Source organism: Aotus nancymaae, unplaced genomic scaffold (assembly GCF_030222135.1).
Source record: "Aotus nancymaae isolate 86718 unplaced genomic scaffold, 86718_ANA_hifiasm-v0.15.2.pri h1tg000057l, whole genome shotgun sequence".
Lineage (NCBI taxonomy): Eukaryota > Metazoa > Chordata > Mammalia > Primates > Aotidae > Aotus > Aotus nancymaae.
Genome location: NW_026988471.1, coordinates 19,871,176 through 19,889,803, shown reverse-complemented (window position 1 = coordinate 19,889,803; position 18,628 = coordinate 19,871,176). Strand labels below are relative to the sequence as shown.

At 34.4% G+C, this 18,628-nt stretch overlaps 1 protein-coding gene across 1 annotated transcript; it reads right to left on the bottom strand.

Annotated features, from left to right (window-relative positions):
• Nucleotides 1-731: 731 nt before the first annotated feature.
• Nucleotides 732-4,518, bottom strand: TDRD15 (tudor domain containing 15). The gene is given in 3 exon segments (XM_012453345.2): nt 732-1,049; nt 1,051-2,471; nt 2,473-4,518. Coding segments are annotated over 3 exon segments (3,648 nt in total). The 3' UTR covers nt 732-868.
• Between the last annotated feature and the right edge of the window lie 14,110 nt (nt 4,519-18,628).

The window sequence follows — 18,628 nt, the reverse complement described above, 5'->3', positions numbered from 1 at the left end:
TCCTTCTGAAGCAGTTTATTTGAAAGTGGGTTAAAACTCAAAGAAGTGGAGCACTAGTTATTAGGCTCCTAAACCTTTATATCAACATACTTTATAGAGTTGTGATAAGCATTAAATGAGATAATATATATAACACTCTTGGCACAGTGCCTGAAACATAAGCATTCAAAATATGGTAGCTGCTTCTATTGCTACCATAACCACTACTGCTATCAGGAAAGATTTGAAAATTAGATAGAAAAGTGGGCCAATTGTAAAGCATTTATCAATTCAGTATGGAACATCTAGGTAAAATTTTAAAAAATACCTTCTAATACTATATCAATAAAACAACACACTTCTACTCACTGAAAGAGTACAGCCTGTTATGACAGTAGTTATAATACAGAATGTGGAATAATAAACATTTTATTTATAAAGTGAAAACAAACATTTGCCAGGGAACATTCTTTACAGCCTACAAAATCCTCAGTAATTAATCCATAAAGAAAATGAATGTAATGTGCATAAACAAAATCAGACGATACTATAATGTACAAAATATTAAAATGTTAATATTTTAGAATCAGTTTGACATCTAAGAGATTTAGGAGAAAATATGCTACAGTGAGTGTATTTATAAATTTATCTGGTTTAGAAATACGCTAGAAGCACACTCAAAAAACCTAAAGATATATGTCATATGATATAAAACAATATGTAACAGAAAAATTATTCTTCAAAATGAGCCCAGGAAGCTCACTAACAATAGCAAGATTTATTAACATGAGATCTACAGACATTTAGAAGTTTTATGAAACCCTTGAAATTATTTGTCAAATGTCATACATGCATACATGTATGTGTGGTTAAAGTCTTTCATTACATTCTAAAAATTTTGCCATTCAAAAAATGTAGATAGTGAAGCATATACACTTTTGGGATGCATCAATTTATCTACTTTTCTTTCAGAATATGTTACTAGACTAGTTTTATTTATCATATTATGGTGATAGTTGTTTTCTTTTTTGCCTTTCAAAGAAGCCATAAATCGCCTTTTCTCATTTATCACTCTTTTCCATGCAGCATGCTTGGTCACTATGTTTTTTTCCATAAGCATGAAGCAACATTTTAATTTTCTCATTTATATATTGAGGTCCATCATACAATTCTATACCAAGCTGTCCATCTGACTCCTTGGACAATATTACTGCCTTTAATGGTTTTCCCAAGAAATTGTCTTTAAACCAACTACTGATTTCTGCTGGAATATCTACATCTCTAAGATCTGACAGAAAACACTAAATAGCTTGCATAGGTGTAAACAACAACTCTGGAAACTGAGCTGAAATGGCTCTCAACATATTTTCTCCTACTAATTTCTTATTTCCAAAGTCTACAAAGTAGACTAGAAACTCAGATGATGAATCTGTTGGTATTGCTAAAGCTCTGTATGAGAGACCATCCTCTACATACTTAGATATGCACAATCTCATTTTATTAGAATCATATTTTGGACAATTTGTGAGGTTAATAATCTCTGTGATTTTGCTTTCTATCATCTCTAGATCTTTATCATTTCTGCCAAGCTGGCAATAAAACTTTTTGGGACTATAGATATGAGATATATACACTTCTTCTTCACTTCCAATTTTTATATTAAAGGAAGAATAACAGTAACTGTAAAGACTAGCTAAAGATGAAAATGGCTCTGATAATGTGATGTACAGAGCAGAGCCACCATTAATAAGAAATTCTTTTACACTAGTAAATGAGGACTGTAAATCCACTAAGTTATATAAATGATTTGGATACACAAGAACTAAGGCATAGATGATACAAGTCAATGATCCTCTAGATGAAAAGATAAAATTCCGCAAGTCTCTGTATGCTTCTCTTGTCCAACTGAATAATTTACGACTCACAGGTTCAACTAAATTGTTAAGACAACATCTGAAGGCTTGAGCTTGTAACAAAAGAAAACGTGGGTTAATAGCACAGAGATCTTTAATTAAAACCCTTCCCTGGTAACCATAGTCAACAAATACTATGTCAACTTCTTTTGACAGTTGAGTCAAAACAGCAGCTCTATACCACTTCCCAGAATACTTAGCAACACAAGCAAACTGCCCAATCTCATAAGGATCGGAATGAATACTATAATAATTCTGAATTTGCTCCATTAGTAATTTTAGGTCTTCTAACTTACATTGGAGCTGGCATGAAAAGTCACCTGGGCCATAATAATAAGAACATTTAACTTTAAGAACTGTTCCTGGCTTAAAAATATGTTCTTTATAAGGCAGGGATGACTCAGATCCCACAGACAAGGTGAAAGGATTTTTTAAATCTGAGAAATTAACAGCTGGGGACTTTGGCAAAGACAAGTTTTTTTCTAACAGGTTATTTGAATGGTACTTTTTAGATGTAGGTCCTTCAAGAAGGGCAGATATGACTTTTTTAATACTAACTTTGTTTTTAGATTTTGAATTTTAACATTGAATATTCACTTACAGATTTTGGAAAATACTCTGGTTCTACTTGCCAATATTCTGCATATCCAGCTTGTAACATAAGAGAGATAACATCAATATTTTCTGAGGCTTCAACACTTTGAATATTTACAGTGTACTTGTCATCTTTTTTTGCTATAACCTGAAGCAAAATTGCTTTCTTCAAAACTAATTTTTTAAAATAATCAATTGCAGCCTTAGTCCATAAATCTTCAACAGGAAATATATGTGCCAGTGAACAGCACATGGCTAAGGCAGGCAACTCACAAAATTCTGGAAGCAAAATTTTTACGTCAAAAAATGGTATGGAATCAGTATTACCATAATCCAAAAAATAAACATTAATCTTATAACCACTAATTTCAGTGATGACAGCTCTATAAAAATGTCTGTCCTTGCTATATCTAGCACAACAAAACAATCCAGGTTCAGGTTTTCTTAGAACCATTTCATCGTTTTCACACAAATCATAAAATTTGTTTATATTTTTCATTATTTCTTGAAATTCATTCTGATGGTCATTAGTGCGTACCCAAAAATTTGATGGGTTTAATACATATGCTATAAAAGCTACATAGACGGACTCTATCTCCATTTCTATTGTTTTAACAGGAAAACCTACTTTTAAAACGCCTTTTTCATTTGGAGAGTCTATTGACCATTCAATATTTCCCATAAAACTCTCAACTGCAAAGCTGTCTACATCAGATGGACTTGTCTCACTCAAGATACTGGAGATTTTTGAATCAGACATGGGACAAAATACTTGTGTGCCTACAGTCTTCAGTAGACCCTTAGAATTAACTGTAGACTCTTGACTTTGTAATGTCACATAATACAAATGCTCATCCTTATTGAACCAATCAATGTGTGCATATACCACTTGACCTAACAAGGCCTGTTTAAATATACTCAGTTGAAATGTTCTTGCATCTCTATCTGGACTGTACAAACATGTCAGAGAACATGGAAATGAAAATAATGGTACTAAAATAAAATCCTGTTTAAGTTTTTTTATATAAATTGAGGGTATCGCCTCACTACTCCCATAATCCATAAACCAAATTTTCACTTGATCTGGGGACAAGAGCTGCTGAAGAATTCCCCTATGCCACTGTCCATTTCGCCTTTTGGCAACACAAAGTAGTCCAAAATTCTCACACATGGGACTGGTTTCTTGACAGACAGTATCATAATGCAAAGTCATATGTGCTGTCAGGTTTTCTAGCTCTGGAGTCCATTTTATTAACTGGCAATAAAATTTACTTGGGCTCAATGCAGATGATACCTTTACACTTTCAGTACTTCCTACTGACAAAGATGGCTGCAACTTATCCAGAACATGTTGAATATCAAGTGAAGTATCTTTATTAACTGATGACAATTCAGGTATTTTATGTTGCAATAAATCTGGCATTTGTTGAGGGAATTCTTTTAACATTTCCACAAGAAGACGAAATGAATCTCCATCAACAAGTCTTCCTAATTGTAACTCAAGGGCCTGAGATATAATTTTTGGCACTTCAAAAAGAAACATTTGCAGAGGTAAAATAGCTTGCACATAACCTTTTACTTGTATTCCTACTAATGACTTGAAATAATTCAAAGCCTTAGGAGACCATTTTTCCCCAACTGGTAGTATGTTGGCAAAAATACCAAATACTACCCGTGGCGGTAGCTCAAATAAATTGCCACAGGCTGAAGCAATCTGTGGACCAGCAACTCTTCGTTCTTCTCCGCGATCTATGAGGAGCACTGTATAGAGTTCATTTTTCTTTCCCACGACTCTTCCTCTCTGCCATTCTCCAGATACTCTTTCTTCCACCAAACAAAATTCATCAATTTCAACATTACTTTTCACTTTTGGAGTATGTTGTATTTCCCTCTGCAATATGTGGTAGTCAAACTCAGATTGATTATTATTTATGCCTTGAAATTTCACCAGAATATCCTTGGGAAGACATTCAATATGTGATATTGTCAGATCCACATCTAAAAATGTTGGTAAGAGAGATGTAGAATCCATTTTCTAAAAAGCAAATAATAATTACTCATTAGCTATCAAAATTAACTGCAATTAGCCTTATGTTTGGCATATAAACATAAGTCTAAAAGTAATTATATGCCTGTATTTGTATCAAATTTAAACATGTTGATAAAAATTATATACACCAAACAAGATGCTGGTGAAATAAAATCTAACTGTTCACTGCTTTCTACACTTTTAAAATTTTTTATTGAAATAATTATTAAAACATGTTTTAAATAAATAGAATATCATCACTGGAAAACGGAGAAGAGTAACCTTTGTTTTCCAGAAACTTTAACAAATTCCAACTGGATATTGGACAGATGTGGTATAATGAAAGGAGCCAAATTAGGCCCACTAGGGACCTCCTTTTCCTCCTGTGAGAAAACCATTTTCCTTTATGTAAACTCTTTCCCACAACCCATAACTCAAAGAGGTGAGTGCTAGAAGGGCAGATGGTGAACCAAAAAGGGGCACATTGTTTGCACTCCCCACTTTGTGTGAATTTACAATATTTGGACTCTATCAGCATCATTATGCAACTCTGGGATTCATCTTTGAGGGAAATCAGCTGAGACCTAGACACCACTAAGGGAAGCAAAGCATAGAAAGACACTAAAGTCGGCTGGGTGTGGTGGCTCACACCTGTAATCCCAGCGCTTTGGGAGGCTGAGGCAGGTGGATTATTTGAGGTCAGGAGTTCGAGACCAGCCTCACCAACATGGTGAAACCTCGTCTCTACTAAAAATACAAAAATTAGCTGGGTGTGGTAGTGGATGCCTGTAATCCCAGCTACTCAGGAGGCTGCAGCAGGAGAATTGCTTGAGCCCAGGGGACGGAGGTTGCAGTGAGCCGAAATCGTGCCACTGTCCTCCATCCTGGCCAACAGAGTAAGACTCTGTCTCAAAAAAAAATTTTTTTTAAAAAGAAAAGAAAGAAAGAAAAAGACAGAAGACAAGTAGGTTAGGTACATCCAGGCCTTATCACTGGCATGACTGGCCACAATAAGTGGAAAAGAGAAGGAGTCTTTAGCATCGAGGCAAAATTTTCTATCACAGCTAATCTGAGGATTAGGTTTCTAAAAATGGTAAGGCAAATATTCAAGAAATATAAATATTTCCCAATTTCAGGCGAGAACCATCATCTATTGTGACAGAATACAGCTCGACTATTCCTTGACTCTGAGTTAAGAGTTGACAAGCATCAGTTTATTTCTATGAGGATGAGTAAGAAAAACACTAGATGCCCTTCCCCACAAAATGAGAGAGCCACTTAAAAGAAATCAAGGAAATGCTACTCCACAGAAACAGATGTACTGAAACAAACAGCAAAGTCCTGTTATCAAAAAGGTCAAAAGGTGAAGATATAACAACTGAGATTAGGATGAACTATACACACATGATAAATTTAAAACTATAATGGGAAAATTAAACCTAAAATAAAGATAAATTAGAAGAAAATTTTGACAGAATACCTCAAAGCTGAGAGAAAAAAGATAAAAAGATGAAAGAGGAGTATGTAGGACCAGAATAGAAAGTCTCACCAAAGTCTAAATGTTTTCATTATTTAGTCACAGGCCTTCACCTAATTCCCACACTTTACTCAGTTTATAGACCCATTAATTTCTTACATGAAGAGATAGCCAGGTACGCTCAAGAAAGAATCCTATACTGGATTATACCAAAATTGTCTTCCCGGCATTCACTAAAGGGCCCTGTAACCATTCATATGGGTATATGGGAAAGAAATAATTTACATATATCTTTCAGGAACTATGACACCCTTCTTCTTTATGTATAAAAAGTAAATGTACCCAAGAGATCTTCTTCATTAAATGGAGGTGCTATATACAGTACATATAAGACAAAGCAAGCCCAAAGGCACAAGGAAGTTTTTGAATAGGTTACTCAAACTATCGGAAACCTACTCTTCCATATCACTCTCCCTCCCTCAAACAATACAGACGGCCTCCTGGAGAATTTCACACCAGAGGGGGCAAACATCTAGTTTATACATGGCTCTCACTTAATGCCAGTAACTTCCAGAAATCGATTGCTGAGGCATTATACCCCAACCTGGGTGAGGGAGTGGGGATGGGGGTAGGATGGCAGACTAAGAAATGAGAGAAAATCTTCACAGTAGAAAGACCTACCATTACATCTACTTTGCCTAAGGAAGAAATTGCCTGAGTTAATAATCTATACATATCAATATGCAATGGCTAATAGTTTCTGCAGGATGATCAGGAATGCTGAAGGAGCAAGACTGGAAAACTTAAAGAAATCTGAAGAAGAAGTATGTGAATAAGACTCTATGAATTGGCACATAAGAAAATTTTAGGTCCCATGTGATACTCACCAAAGAGCCCCACAATGAAAAGAATTCTTAATCGGGTAGACAGCATAACCTACTCTGTGGATGTGAGTCAACATGCCTGTCTTTCACCTGCCTCTACAATGCTCACTCAAAAGGATAATGAAGAAAGTTCCCAGTACCATGGTAAAGCTCCTACTCTTGTGCGTCTAAAGACCAGATGAGAATAACTCAAAGAAAATTCAGGAAAAAAAAATATACATAATTTAAAACTAAACTATTCTATACAAGGAACAAATATATTATTTTAAAGACATAATTTAAATCAAGATGTTCTAGATCCAACCCCTACTCAAATATTATAATCCTTAGAACAGTACTATAACACAGAAAGTACTTACACTGTATACACAGGATTCAGATATCAGTACTCAATTAATTGTGTAAAATTTGGGAAACTATTTTTCCTTAGAATCAGACTCTAAATCTGTAAAATGAAAAGTTTAATTAAATTAGGATTTTTCAAACCATTTTTCTGCAGCAGAAATACTTCTTAAATTGTAAATGCAAAGGTATTTTTTGCGAAAATCAAAGTACCTATAAAATGGATTCATTCGTGTTCTAATAATTTCATAAGTTTATAAAATTTAATTGTGAAGTCAGTAAATAAGACTAATAAAGTTATTCTATTAAACACAAGCTGACAGAAGCTTCATGATACAATTTGACTTATGATGTCTGATAACACAGTATCGGGAAAATCAGGCCCAGACATAGGCAACAGTCTACCTGCTTCCAAAATTATACATAATCCAATAGAGTCAAACAAAAATATGGGAGAGCCACAACTTAAATAATCAACGAGTTAATCTAATGGCACTAACTAGTGCTCTTCTCTGCTTTTAAATTTAGTATATAATATCTGCATGTTTTATATAAAAATTATGTTTTAAAAAATCAAATTAAAATCCAAAGTTCCCAAACACCTGAATTAAATCTAAATAAAAAATATCCAGCATCACAGTTCCCCTGAGGTTTGAGGAAAATATAATCTGCAAACACTATTAAAATTGATAGGGAAAACCCTTTTTAAACTAAAATTCCCTGATTCTATAGAACACATATTACAGATAATGGCACTCGTTGGAGTTTATCTTTTATAAATTAACATCAAACAAGCCTAGACCAGTAGTGTCCACTAGTAACACAATTGAGCCATATCTATAAAGTAACCCAGTAACACCATTAAGAAATAAATAAGAGACAAATGAAATTAATTTTCATAATCTATTATAACTTAATATATCCAAACTATTATCATTTCAACATGTAATCAATATAAAATTATGATGATGATATTTTATTTCTTTTTTAATACTAACTCTTCACACTATGGTGTACATTTTACACTTAGCATACGTCTCAATTTGTACTAACCACATTTCAAATGCTCAATAGTTATATGTGGTTAGTGACTACAGTATTTCAAAGTACAAGTCTAGAACTATGATACAATTTTAAGTTTTAAATATCATAGATTTTGTCAAAAATCTTAAAGCAGGTAAAATAATAGCTCCTTATATTAATAACTCTTTATAATGCTTTAAATTTTTTAAAGGTTTTTAGTACACTAGTTTAACTGATCTTCACAATAAGATTCTTCATTTTTCGGACCATAGAAGTCAAGATCAGTTGAAACCAAAATTGATCAAAATTGAAATCTGAAACAGATTTAGGTTTCTGATTAGGTTTTCTGATTATCAGTCCAGTTCACCATGTACATTATTTCTACTGCTTCACACTGTTGTTTCAACTAAACCATAAAATTATGGACAAGAACTAAAATAAACATGAAAGATACAAATACAAAAAAAAAAAAAAAAACCCATACAAACAAGCAAAGCATCATTCTGGGACAAAATCTGCTTATTAATTCTTCCTTTTTCAAAATTTAAGATCATTCTGCTCAAACTTTGGCCAGTGTGCTGGCAAGGTTTCTATGTTCCAAACAACTGATTCAAGTTGAAGCATCTCTGCTTTGATTTTCCTCTTCCCATCGCTTCCATATATACATAATAGTTTCTAGATTCGCGTTGTTAATGACACTAATGTGATGAAAATAAAACTGGGCATACTATTTGAGTATGCATACTTCAAACATCAGGGCTTCATTTTTTCAAACGTTCTTTACTGAAGTTCACAACCAGGAGTAATTGTGTCCCCAAGGGAATATCTGGGGGCATCTGGAAATATATTTAGTTGTCTTAACTGAGGTAGGAAGTGAGTGTTACCAGTATCTAGTGGGTGGAAGCCAGGGATGCCACTGAATATCCTATAATGCACATAGGAGCACATTATTCCACAAACAAAGAATTATTCAGCCCAAAGTGTCAATAGTTCTGAGTTTGAGAAACTCTGCTTTAGTGAGAGCAAAAATAAACACCAGATAGGTAGAAGAACTAGTTTATTAAAACTATCTAAAAGAATTAGAAGAAAATACAAGAATAATTTTCTACTCTTACTAAGGAAGACTTCTTTTAGGAGACAAAATCCAGGGACCATAAAATTTTTTTAACATATTAATTTTGTTAATTACAGGCAAAAAATAAAGCTATAAACAACATTAAGATCAACTGAATTTCCTACATGAAGGATTTTCTCAGGCCAAGTATCTTCATCATCTATGACTCCTCTATCATCCCACATACAATCCTCCAGGAAATTCTACTGGGTTCATCCCCAGAGCATACAAAAATCTGACACTTCCAACTCTGCTGCCACAATCCTGATCTAAACTACGTTCCTCTGTCATCTGTAATACTACCTTCCTCACTAGTCTTAAACTTAACTCCACCCTATCCCAACCTGTGAATGTTCTTAGCATTGTAACCAGATGGATCTTTTAAAAATATAAGATACAACATGCGAAGAGAGAAAAAAAATTCAGTGACTTCTAATTTCACTGACTGAAAACTAAAGCCATCAAAATGGCTTTATGAAGTCCAAAAAAACTAATCATCACCACCACCACCAGGACCTCACATTTCCTCTTACCTTATTTCCTTCCCATTACACTCCCCTCACTTATTACACTGAAGCTACAATCCCTCCCCTGCCATTCTCTGAATCTTTTCACCTCTTGGCTTTGGGCTTAACTACTGTCAGAGCACAGCTTGCTTCCTCACTTCCTCCAAGTTTTGGTCAGAAGATCCCCTCCTAGGTGAAACATGCCCTGACCACTCTAATTAAAACTGTAACCTCCCCACAAACTTAATATTCCCTAAGCCCCTTCCTAACCTCTCTATCAAAAGCAACAAAAAAAGTTCTATTAAATTAGTGGTTCTCAAATCTTTGTTCTCAGGACACATTTATAGTCCTAAAAATCATTGAAGATCTCAAAGAGTTTTAATTTATGTGACTTGTATCTACCAACATTTATCATTTTAGAAATAAAAACAGAAATTTAAAATACATTTAATTCATTTAAAAATAATAAACCCACTAACAACATAGATACTTTCATGAGAGATATTTGTATTTCTTAAAACCGAAAAGTCAGTGAAAGGTGACATGGTTTTATAATTTTCACAAATCTCTTTAATGTCTGCTTAATAGAAATTAAGCTGGATTCTCATATCTGCTTCTACATTCAATTTGTTGCAATAGGTTGTCCTGAGTGAAGGATGTGAAGAAAATCTAGCTACACACAGATACATAGTTGAAGAGAGAACTTTAAAAGCTTTTTCATATAACTGAAGACATTCTTCCTTGATATGCACAAACACTCAATGAGTAGTAGTTTCTTCGTAGTTTACAATGTGGAATATAAAATTACAAGGGAACTTTTTGTATTGTTATGTTAAAATCCAATGGCCTATCTTGTACTTTGAATGAAGTTTTTAAATATGCATGATTTTATAAGATAACATATGGATTAATTTGAAAATACTGGTTTAGTTGTACAGATCTCCCATATGTTGACATATTACATTACCCAACATTCTCAAATAAAACTGATTTGTATCACCAGCAATCTCATCAGAGAAGTCATCAAATTTTGGCACACCATCAAACTCAAAATGGCAGATATAACTTTTCTCGACTTTTTCCAGGTTTTACTTAAAACTTGGATTTTATCATTGACAAATACTGTCAGTTATTTTCCTTGAAGTGAACAGCTTGCTTCAATGCATGAAGTACCCAAATTTGACTAAGTTTGCTACACTGGTTGGAAACTCCAACAGTTACATCAAGTGCTTTTCCAAGAGTTGATCTGCACGATTCGTATCAATAGAAGTGCTTTTATGAGTACCTCCCATTTCATCACATGGAATATTAAAATGACATACTTTCAAGGGTCAAGCTTTAATATCATTCATTTTTACTGCTAGATCAAGGACATTTTAAAGTGAAACTGGCACCTTTTTTTACTGCAAGTGTTTGGTAGTAAATAATACAATGACTACCAATAGTTTGGTGTCATCGCTGCCTTGATTCATAGTGAGGTGCCAGAAGTTTTATCTACCATTGCTTTTGCACCATTAGTGTCAATATTAACACATTGAAAAAGGTAAACATCGACAAGATGCCAAGTTTATTCATGGGAAAATACTAATATTTTCAATAAATAGTCCTGAAAAAAAATGGATACCCACATGCAAAAGAATGAAGTTAAGACCCTGACCTCACACAATATACATGAGATGTTCTCAGATTTACAATGGTTTGACTTAAGATTTTTTAGCTTTACAGTACATTTTTGGGGATATAATCCCATAAAAATCTAATAGCTCCTTACAACTTAAAAAGGAGGTATAGTTTCTACTGAATGTGTATTGCTTCCGCACGATCATGAAGTTGAAAAACCTACCTTGAACCATGGTAAGTCACGGACCGTCTGTTTTGTTGCCAGCATTAAATGTATCTTCAACTTACAGTATTTTCAATTTACAATGAGTGTATCAGGATGTAATCTCATTGTAAGTTGAGGTGCATCTGTACATAAATTACCTGAAAATGGATTTAAACCTTTGGGTAAGAACTAAGGCTGTCAATCCCTTAAAAAATTGGAAATCAATCTGCATGACTACTATGGTTTAAACGTTTGTCCCCTCCAAAACTCACATTGCAACTTAATCATTGAGGTGTGGGACATTTAAGAGGGGTGAGTAGGTCAGGAGGGTCCTGTCTTTATGAATGAATTAATCCATTCATGGGTTAACAGGTTATCAGGGAATGACATTGGTGGCTTTATAAGAAGAGGAAGAAGGACCTGAACTAGCATGCTCACCCCCTGACCATGTGATGCCCTGTAGCACCTCAGGACCTGCAGAGTCCCCACTAGCAAGAAGCCTCTCACCAGATGTGGCCCCTTGACCTTGGACTTCTCAGCCTCAATAACTTTAAGAGATAAATTCCTTTCTTTATAAATTACCTAGTTTCAGGTATTGCTATAAGGAACAGAAAACATATCAAGACAATAAGCTCATTAGACAATGGCTTCTTAAATATGGTTTCAAAAGCACAAGTGACAAAAGACAAAAAACAAAAAAAGATAAATTGGACCATCAAAGTTTAAAAAATAATGTGCTCCAAAGGACCCATCGGAAAAGTGAAAAGTCAATTCCCAAAAATGGCAGAAAATATCTGCAAATCATCTATCTCACAAGTGGCCTGATACACAATATATGTACAGACCCCAAACTTAACAATAAAAAGACAATGCAATCTTAAGACGAGCAAAAGACTTGACTAGATATTTCTTCAAAAAACATATGAAAAAGGCCAATAAGCATAAAAAGAGATAGTAAACATCATTAGTCATTAGGAAAATGCAAGCTAAATGAAAAGCCACTTCACACACACTAGGATGGCTGTATTTTTAAAAATGAACAATTACAAGTGTTAGCAAGAATGTAGAGAAATTAGAACCCTCCTACAATCCGGGAGGTATTATAAAACGGTGCAGCAATTTTGGAAAAGTTTGGTGGTTCCTCATAAAGTTAAACAGCAATTTCATTACCAGATACATACCAAAGAAAACTGAAACATATATCCACACAAAAATCTGGACAGAACCATTCTTAGTAGCATTATTCCTAATAGCTAAAAGTGAAAACTACCCAAATTTCCATCAACTATTGAAGAAGAAACACAATGTGATAAGTACAAAAATTAGTGGGGCATGGTGGCATGCACCTGTGGTCCCAACTTCTTAGGAGGCTAAGGTGGGAGAATGGCTTGACCCTGGGGGACAGAGGTTGCAGTGAGCCAAGATCATGCCATTGCACTCTATTCTTGTTCACAGAGCAAGACCCTGTCAAAAAATAAATACTAATCATAAATTTTTTAAGAAAACACTTGTTTTCCCATGGATTATATTAAGTGAAAGTGATTTTTTCCTTCTTTCTGATTTTTCCACTTCTAATTTTTCTATAAATTACCATATATTTCTTCTCTGACAGTCAAGGAAAAAAACTGAGACAAAACTCTTCAAAATGCCATAAAGTTAGAAGAAAATTTAGAAAAATATTTGAAATATTTTAGGATAAGGTAGACAATAAAAGATAGAAACCCAAAAGTCATAAAAAGAATGAAGAACACAGGTACATATCTGCTAAAATTGCTATACAGAAAAGAATATTGTATGAATAGACAAATGACAGTTGTTTAAAAAAAAAAACTATAACATGAAATATAGATTAAAAGCATCCTTAACATAAAAAAATATGTTCCATATCACTAGTATGGGTAAAACAAAAATAAAAAAATCCTCTTTCATGTACTATGTTAGAAAAAAAGATATATGAATGATTATACCCAGAAGAAGTGGAAGATGTAGAGAATGAAAGTTCATAGGTTCCAGGTAAGAATATAAATTCTTATATTTTTGTCATGTAAACTGATAGCACCATTAATATTAAAATCCTCACATTTTTTGGTACGAAGATTATTCTTGATAATCTATCCTTACGAATATAAAAATACATACTGAAAGATGTTTATTGATTAAAACTATAAAACACTGCTGAGAGAAATTAGATGACGTAAATTAAAGTTAAGGTATCAATTCTTCCCAAAGTCACCTACAGAACTGACATAATCCCAGTTAAAATCCTGGGTTGCATTTTGGTAGAAATTCAAATGCTGATTCTAACCTTTTTATGGAAATGCAAAGGAACAGAACAGTCTAAATAGGTTATAAATAAATAAGCTTCTGGAAAAGATTAAAGTTTGAGAACTTATGCTTACCTGAGTTGAAGACTAATTATAAAGTTACAGCACTCGAGACACTGTGGTACTGGTGTAGTACTGGTGTGGAAACATAATTCACTCGAACAGATCAGAGAATCCAGAAATAAGACCCAGATATATAAAGTCAATCATTTATCAATAAAAGATAAATGATTTTCAACCAAGGTGCCAGTAATACCACAAATGATGCTATAACAGACAGCCATATGCTTAAAAGAGAGAAAAAAAAAACTGACCATATACAAAAAATAATTGTAAATGGATTATAAACCCATATATAAAAACTAAATATGCAAAACTTCTCAGAAAGAAAAATAGAAAATCTTAGGTACCTTGATTTGGCAAAGATGTCTTAACTAGGACACAAAAAATCTGAACTGCCAAAGAGGGGAAAAAATCAATACATCAGAGTTTATCAGAATTAAAATATTTTCCTCTTCCAAAGCCACAGTAAAATAACTAAAAGGCAAGCCACAGAGAGTGAGAAAACACTTGGAAAACATAAAATCTAGCACCTGTCTCTAAAATATATAAAGAACTTTTACAAGTCAATAGTAAAAAGATAATCCAATTTAAAAATAGGTAAAATATTTAGCAGCCACTTTACCAAAGATTTATGGATGGAAAATTAGCACTTGAAAAAGACATTAATTGTCACTAAACAAATGCAAATTAAATTGCACTAAGATAACAATTAACATCCACTAGAATGACTGAAATTAAAGGGCAACCATGCCAAACATTGGTGAGGGTATGGTGTAACTGGAAAGGTCACAGACTGCAGAAAGAACTGTAAAACGGTACAAACATTTTGGAGAACAGTTTGGAACAATGGTGGTACAGCATAAAATGGAAACTGTTAACAATAAAAAGGAATTAAGCAATGAAACTCATAAAAACATGGATGATTCTCAAAACAATTATGCTGAAACACAAAGAGAATACACATTGTAGGAATCCATTAGTATAAAATCCTCGAAAATGCAAATTAATTTATAGTAACAGAAAGATCAGTGATTGACTTGTAGAAGGGGAGCTTGGGTTGGAGTGGGACCAAAGGAAACTTTTGAAGGTGATGGATACGCTTATGATATTGTTTATAGTGGTTTCCATAGAGCATACGTGTGTCAAATATCAACAAATTGTACACTTCAAACATGTGGAGTTTGTTATTTCTCAGAAATACTTCACTAAAGCTATAAAACAGACACACATGCACAGGCACTTATGCACAACAAGAATGTTCATTAATGTAGGAACAGAATAATTCATAGAGGACCTACTTTAATATTTGTAATTACTGATAAAAAATTTTTGGTTCTGATGAATAGGTCTTAAGACCTATTTAATTTGGGAGTATGACTGTCAGAGTAACACAAAAAGATACTAAAATGATATCTTACATATATACATGAATATGTGTTTGTATATAAATAGAGGAAAGTGTGACAGGTACATATCAAACAAATAAATTAGGAGATGGAACTGGAAGAAAGAGTTCCAGAGGGTAAAAGAGAATTCACTTTACCGTCTGTTTTCTCTGACATGCTGTAAAGAGCTTATATTTCTTGTGAATTTCAAAAGGTTAAAAAAAGAATGTATTATTAAAGTGGTACAACAACTGACTCATCAAAAATAAATTTCTTCAATTAAGTGACTCATCAAAAATAAATTTCTTCAATTAAGTGACTCATCAAAAATAAATTTCTTCAGAAAAGCACCTCCTTATCTTCAGTATCTGTATGTCTTTTGGACTACACTAACTGTCTCTCTCTCTCTCTCTCTCACACACACACACACACACACGCAACAACTCATGCATACCTTGGCATTAGGATCTCTCTCACACTCACACAATCACACGCTGGCATTACGATCTCTTCCGCACACAACCCTAGCATTATGGTATCTCACACTCACACGCACCCTGGCCTTAGGATCTCTCTCACACTCACACACACCGTGGCATTAGGATCAGCCATCATTGATCCCATATGCTGGGGGCTCCCCTCCTTGATAACTGCACTTTTTGAGGAAGGGCTGAGTCTGAGCCGCCGCCATTAGAGCCAGGGAGAAGAGACAGCAGCTGAGGACCCCACGACAGACCTCAGATCACAGCCCCGACGCTGGGAGGCCAAAGCCCCTGTGGGTCAGAGGAGAAAAGTAGGAAAGTACCATGGAAGCCAGTAGTACCTGGAGCACGCTAACCATACATAAGCAGAGCCGGGGTTTACCAAGAGTCTCTGCTGCGGGTCAGGCCGTGCTTCCCCAGCTGGAAAAATACCGCTAGAGCCTAATATGGCCGCACACCCGTTACCGGTTCCCACCCGTCGTAATTCCACAGGGGCCCCAGGGAGCATGTGCGGACTTGAAAGCAGTGTGGTGGGGGAGGCCTGCAGCTGCGCAAAGCATCCCGCCTGGTGCTGTCTCTGCCTTCCTGAGGACGGAGGCTGTGTCGCTGAGGTAAGGGCCGTGCCCACTGGGAGTTCATGAAGCTGGCGTTAGGCTCCAGGTGGGCAGCCTTCCAGGCTTGCCTCTCAGGCAGAGGCCATAGAGAGACACTGGGCGGGTTAATGTGGTAGAGAGGATATAGTTTGTCATATGAGTGTGACATTGGGGTGGTGTCACCCCACTTCTGGCTGTGCAAGGATTGGAGATCATGCAGACAGATCCATCTCGCGACAACAGGATAGAAACTCAGGAGTCCCCAGTGAATTAGTGAAAGGAATGGCTATTTATCGAGCACCAGCTAATCAGATATTTAGCTAAGTTATTGCAGTTAATTCTATTTCTCTATTTTGGAGAATCTTGAATTGGGTCCTCGAATTAGATGGTATTAATGTATGTAACGTTAATTTCCTGATCCCAGTGGTATATTAGGGTTATGTATGTAAAAGTCCTTGTTTGTAGGAAATAGACAAAGTAATGGGAGTTATTGGGCAAAATGTCAGCAGTTTACTTTCACATGGGAGACCTGTTCCTTCTACTCTTCTTGCAACTGTTCTGTAAATTTGTAGTTATTTTTAAAGAAACACTGTATTTGAAAAATTACACTAGTCTCATAAAATGAGCCACACAACTCTATTTTTCTCTATTCTGTAGCAATTTATATGACATTATATAATAAGGACAGGAATTAACTGTCCCTTGAAAAATTAGGAACTCAACTATAAAGTCATCTGGGTAGGTTTTTGGGGGAGGCAAAATCTTGCCTTCCACATCAGTTGTTTCATGCTCACAGATGGAGTCAAGTTGTCTGTTTCTTTCTACCATTTCCTCCTTTATTGTGTATGTTGATTATATATTTTTCTTCTTGACAAGTCTTATTAATCCTCTCCGTATTGTTTTTTCTTGTTGTAATTGTTCTGTATTTTATTTTTCCTTATCTGTATTCTTTCTATTTTGTTTCTCTGACTTTATTACTTTTCATTTTTTTCAGTTTAATGTTTACTATTTTTAACCTTTCTTATTTTCTGAAAACTATATTTAAGCTATAAATTTCCCTTCAAGTATTACTTTAGTTGTATCTCTTAGGTTTTTAATGGCATAATTTCTTTATCATTCAGTTTAAAATTGTCCTAATTCCTATTGAGATTTCTTTTGCCATCTGGGTAAAAGATAATTTTCCTTAATTTCCAAATATGTGAAAATGTGTTATTAGCTTTTTGATATTCATTTGTAACTTACTTGCATTAATTGCACTGTGGCCAGAAAATGTGGTCTGTAATGATACCAGTTACTTAAAATTTCTTGATACTTGCTTCTGTCCTCGTACCTAGTCGTTTTTAAAATTTATGTCCATTAGATCAAGTTTGTTAATTGTGTTCAAGTGTTACTATAGCATTACTGATGCGTTTGTCGCTTTATCAGTTACAGAAAGTGACTTTTATCAGTGTGTAAGTCTGCCTATTTGTCTTTTCTATACTTTGTTATAAAGTACATATTTAAAATTTCTGATGAATTGACCATTTTATCAGTTTGTAACAACTTTCTTCGTGTCAAGAAAATTTTGCCTTCAGGTATTTTACCTGACATTTATTTAGCGTGGCTAAATACATTCATTGAGTTGGTATTTGCCATGGTGTATCTTTTTATATCCTTTTATTTACTAACCTTCCTTCTTGTGCTTATACTTTAGTGTGGCTCTTATAAACAACATGTAGCCCAATGTTCTTTGTTTACTCTTTGTTTAATCAGTCTTGAAAGCCTGCATTTCTGTTTGGTCCATTGACATTGGTTCTGATTTCTGATATTTTGTGATTTCTATCATTTTTTTTAATGTGTTAAGTCTTCCTCCTTTTTCTAGATTTCTTCAGGAATGCTTTCTATTGAATTGATTTAATTTTATTCTCTACTTACATTTCTCCTTTCAACTCCCTACCCCCACCCCCCTCCATTTTCTGCTTTACCACTTAAGAAGTAATTTTTTCTGGTATTATCTTCTTGTACTGTCCTTCTGGAACTATCTACTGTTTTCTGCTGTCTTCTGGTACTATCTTTTCTTGTGCTATCTAATTATTGGTGGCCATTCAATTTTTAA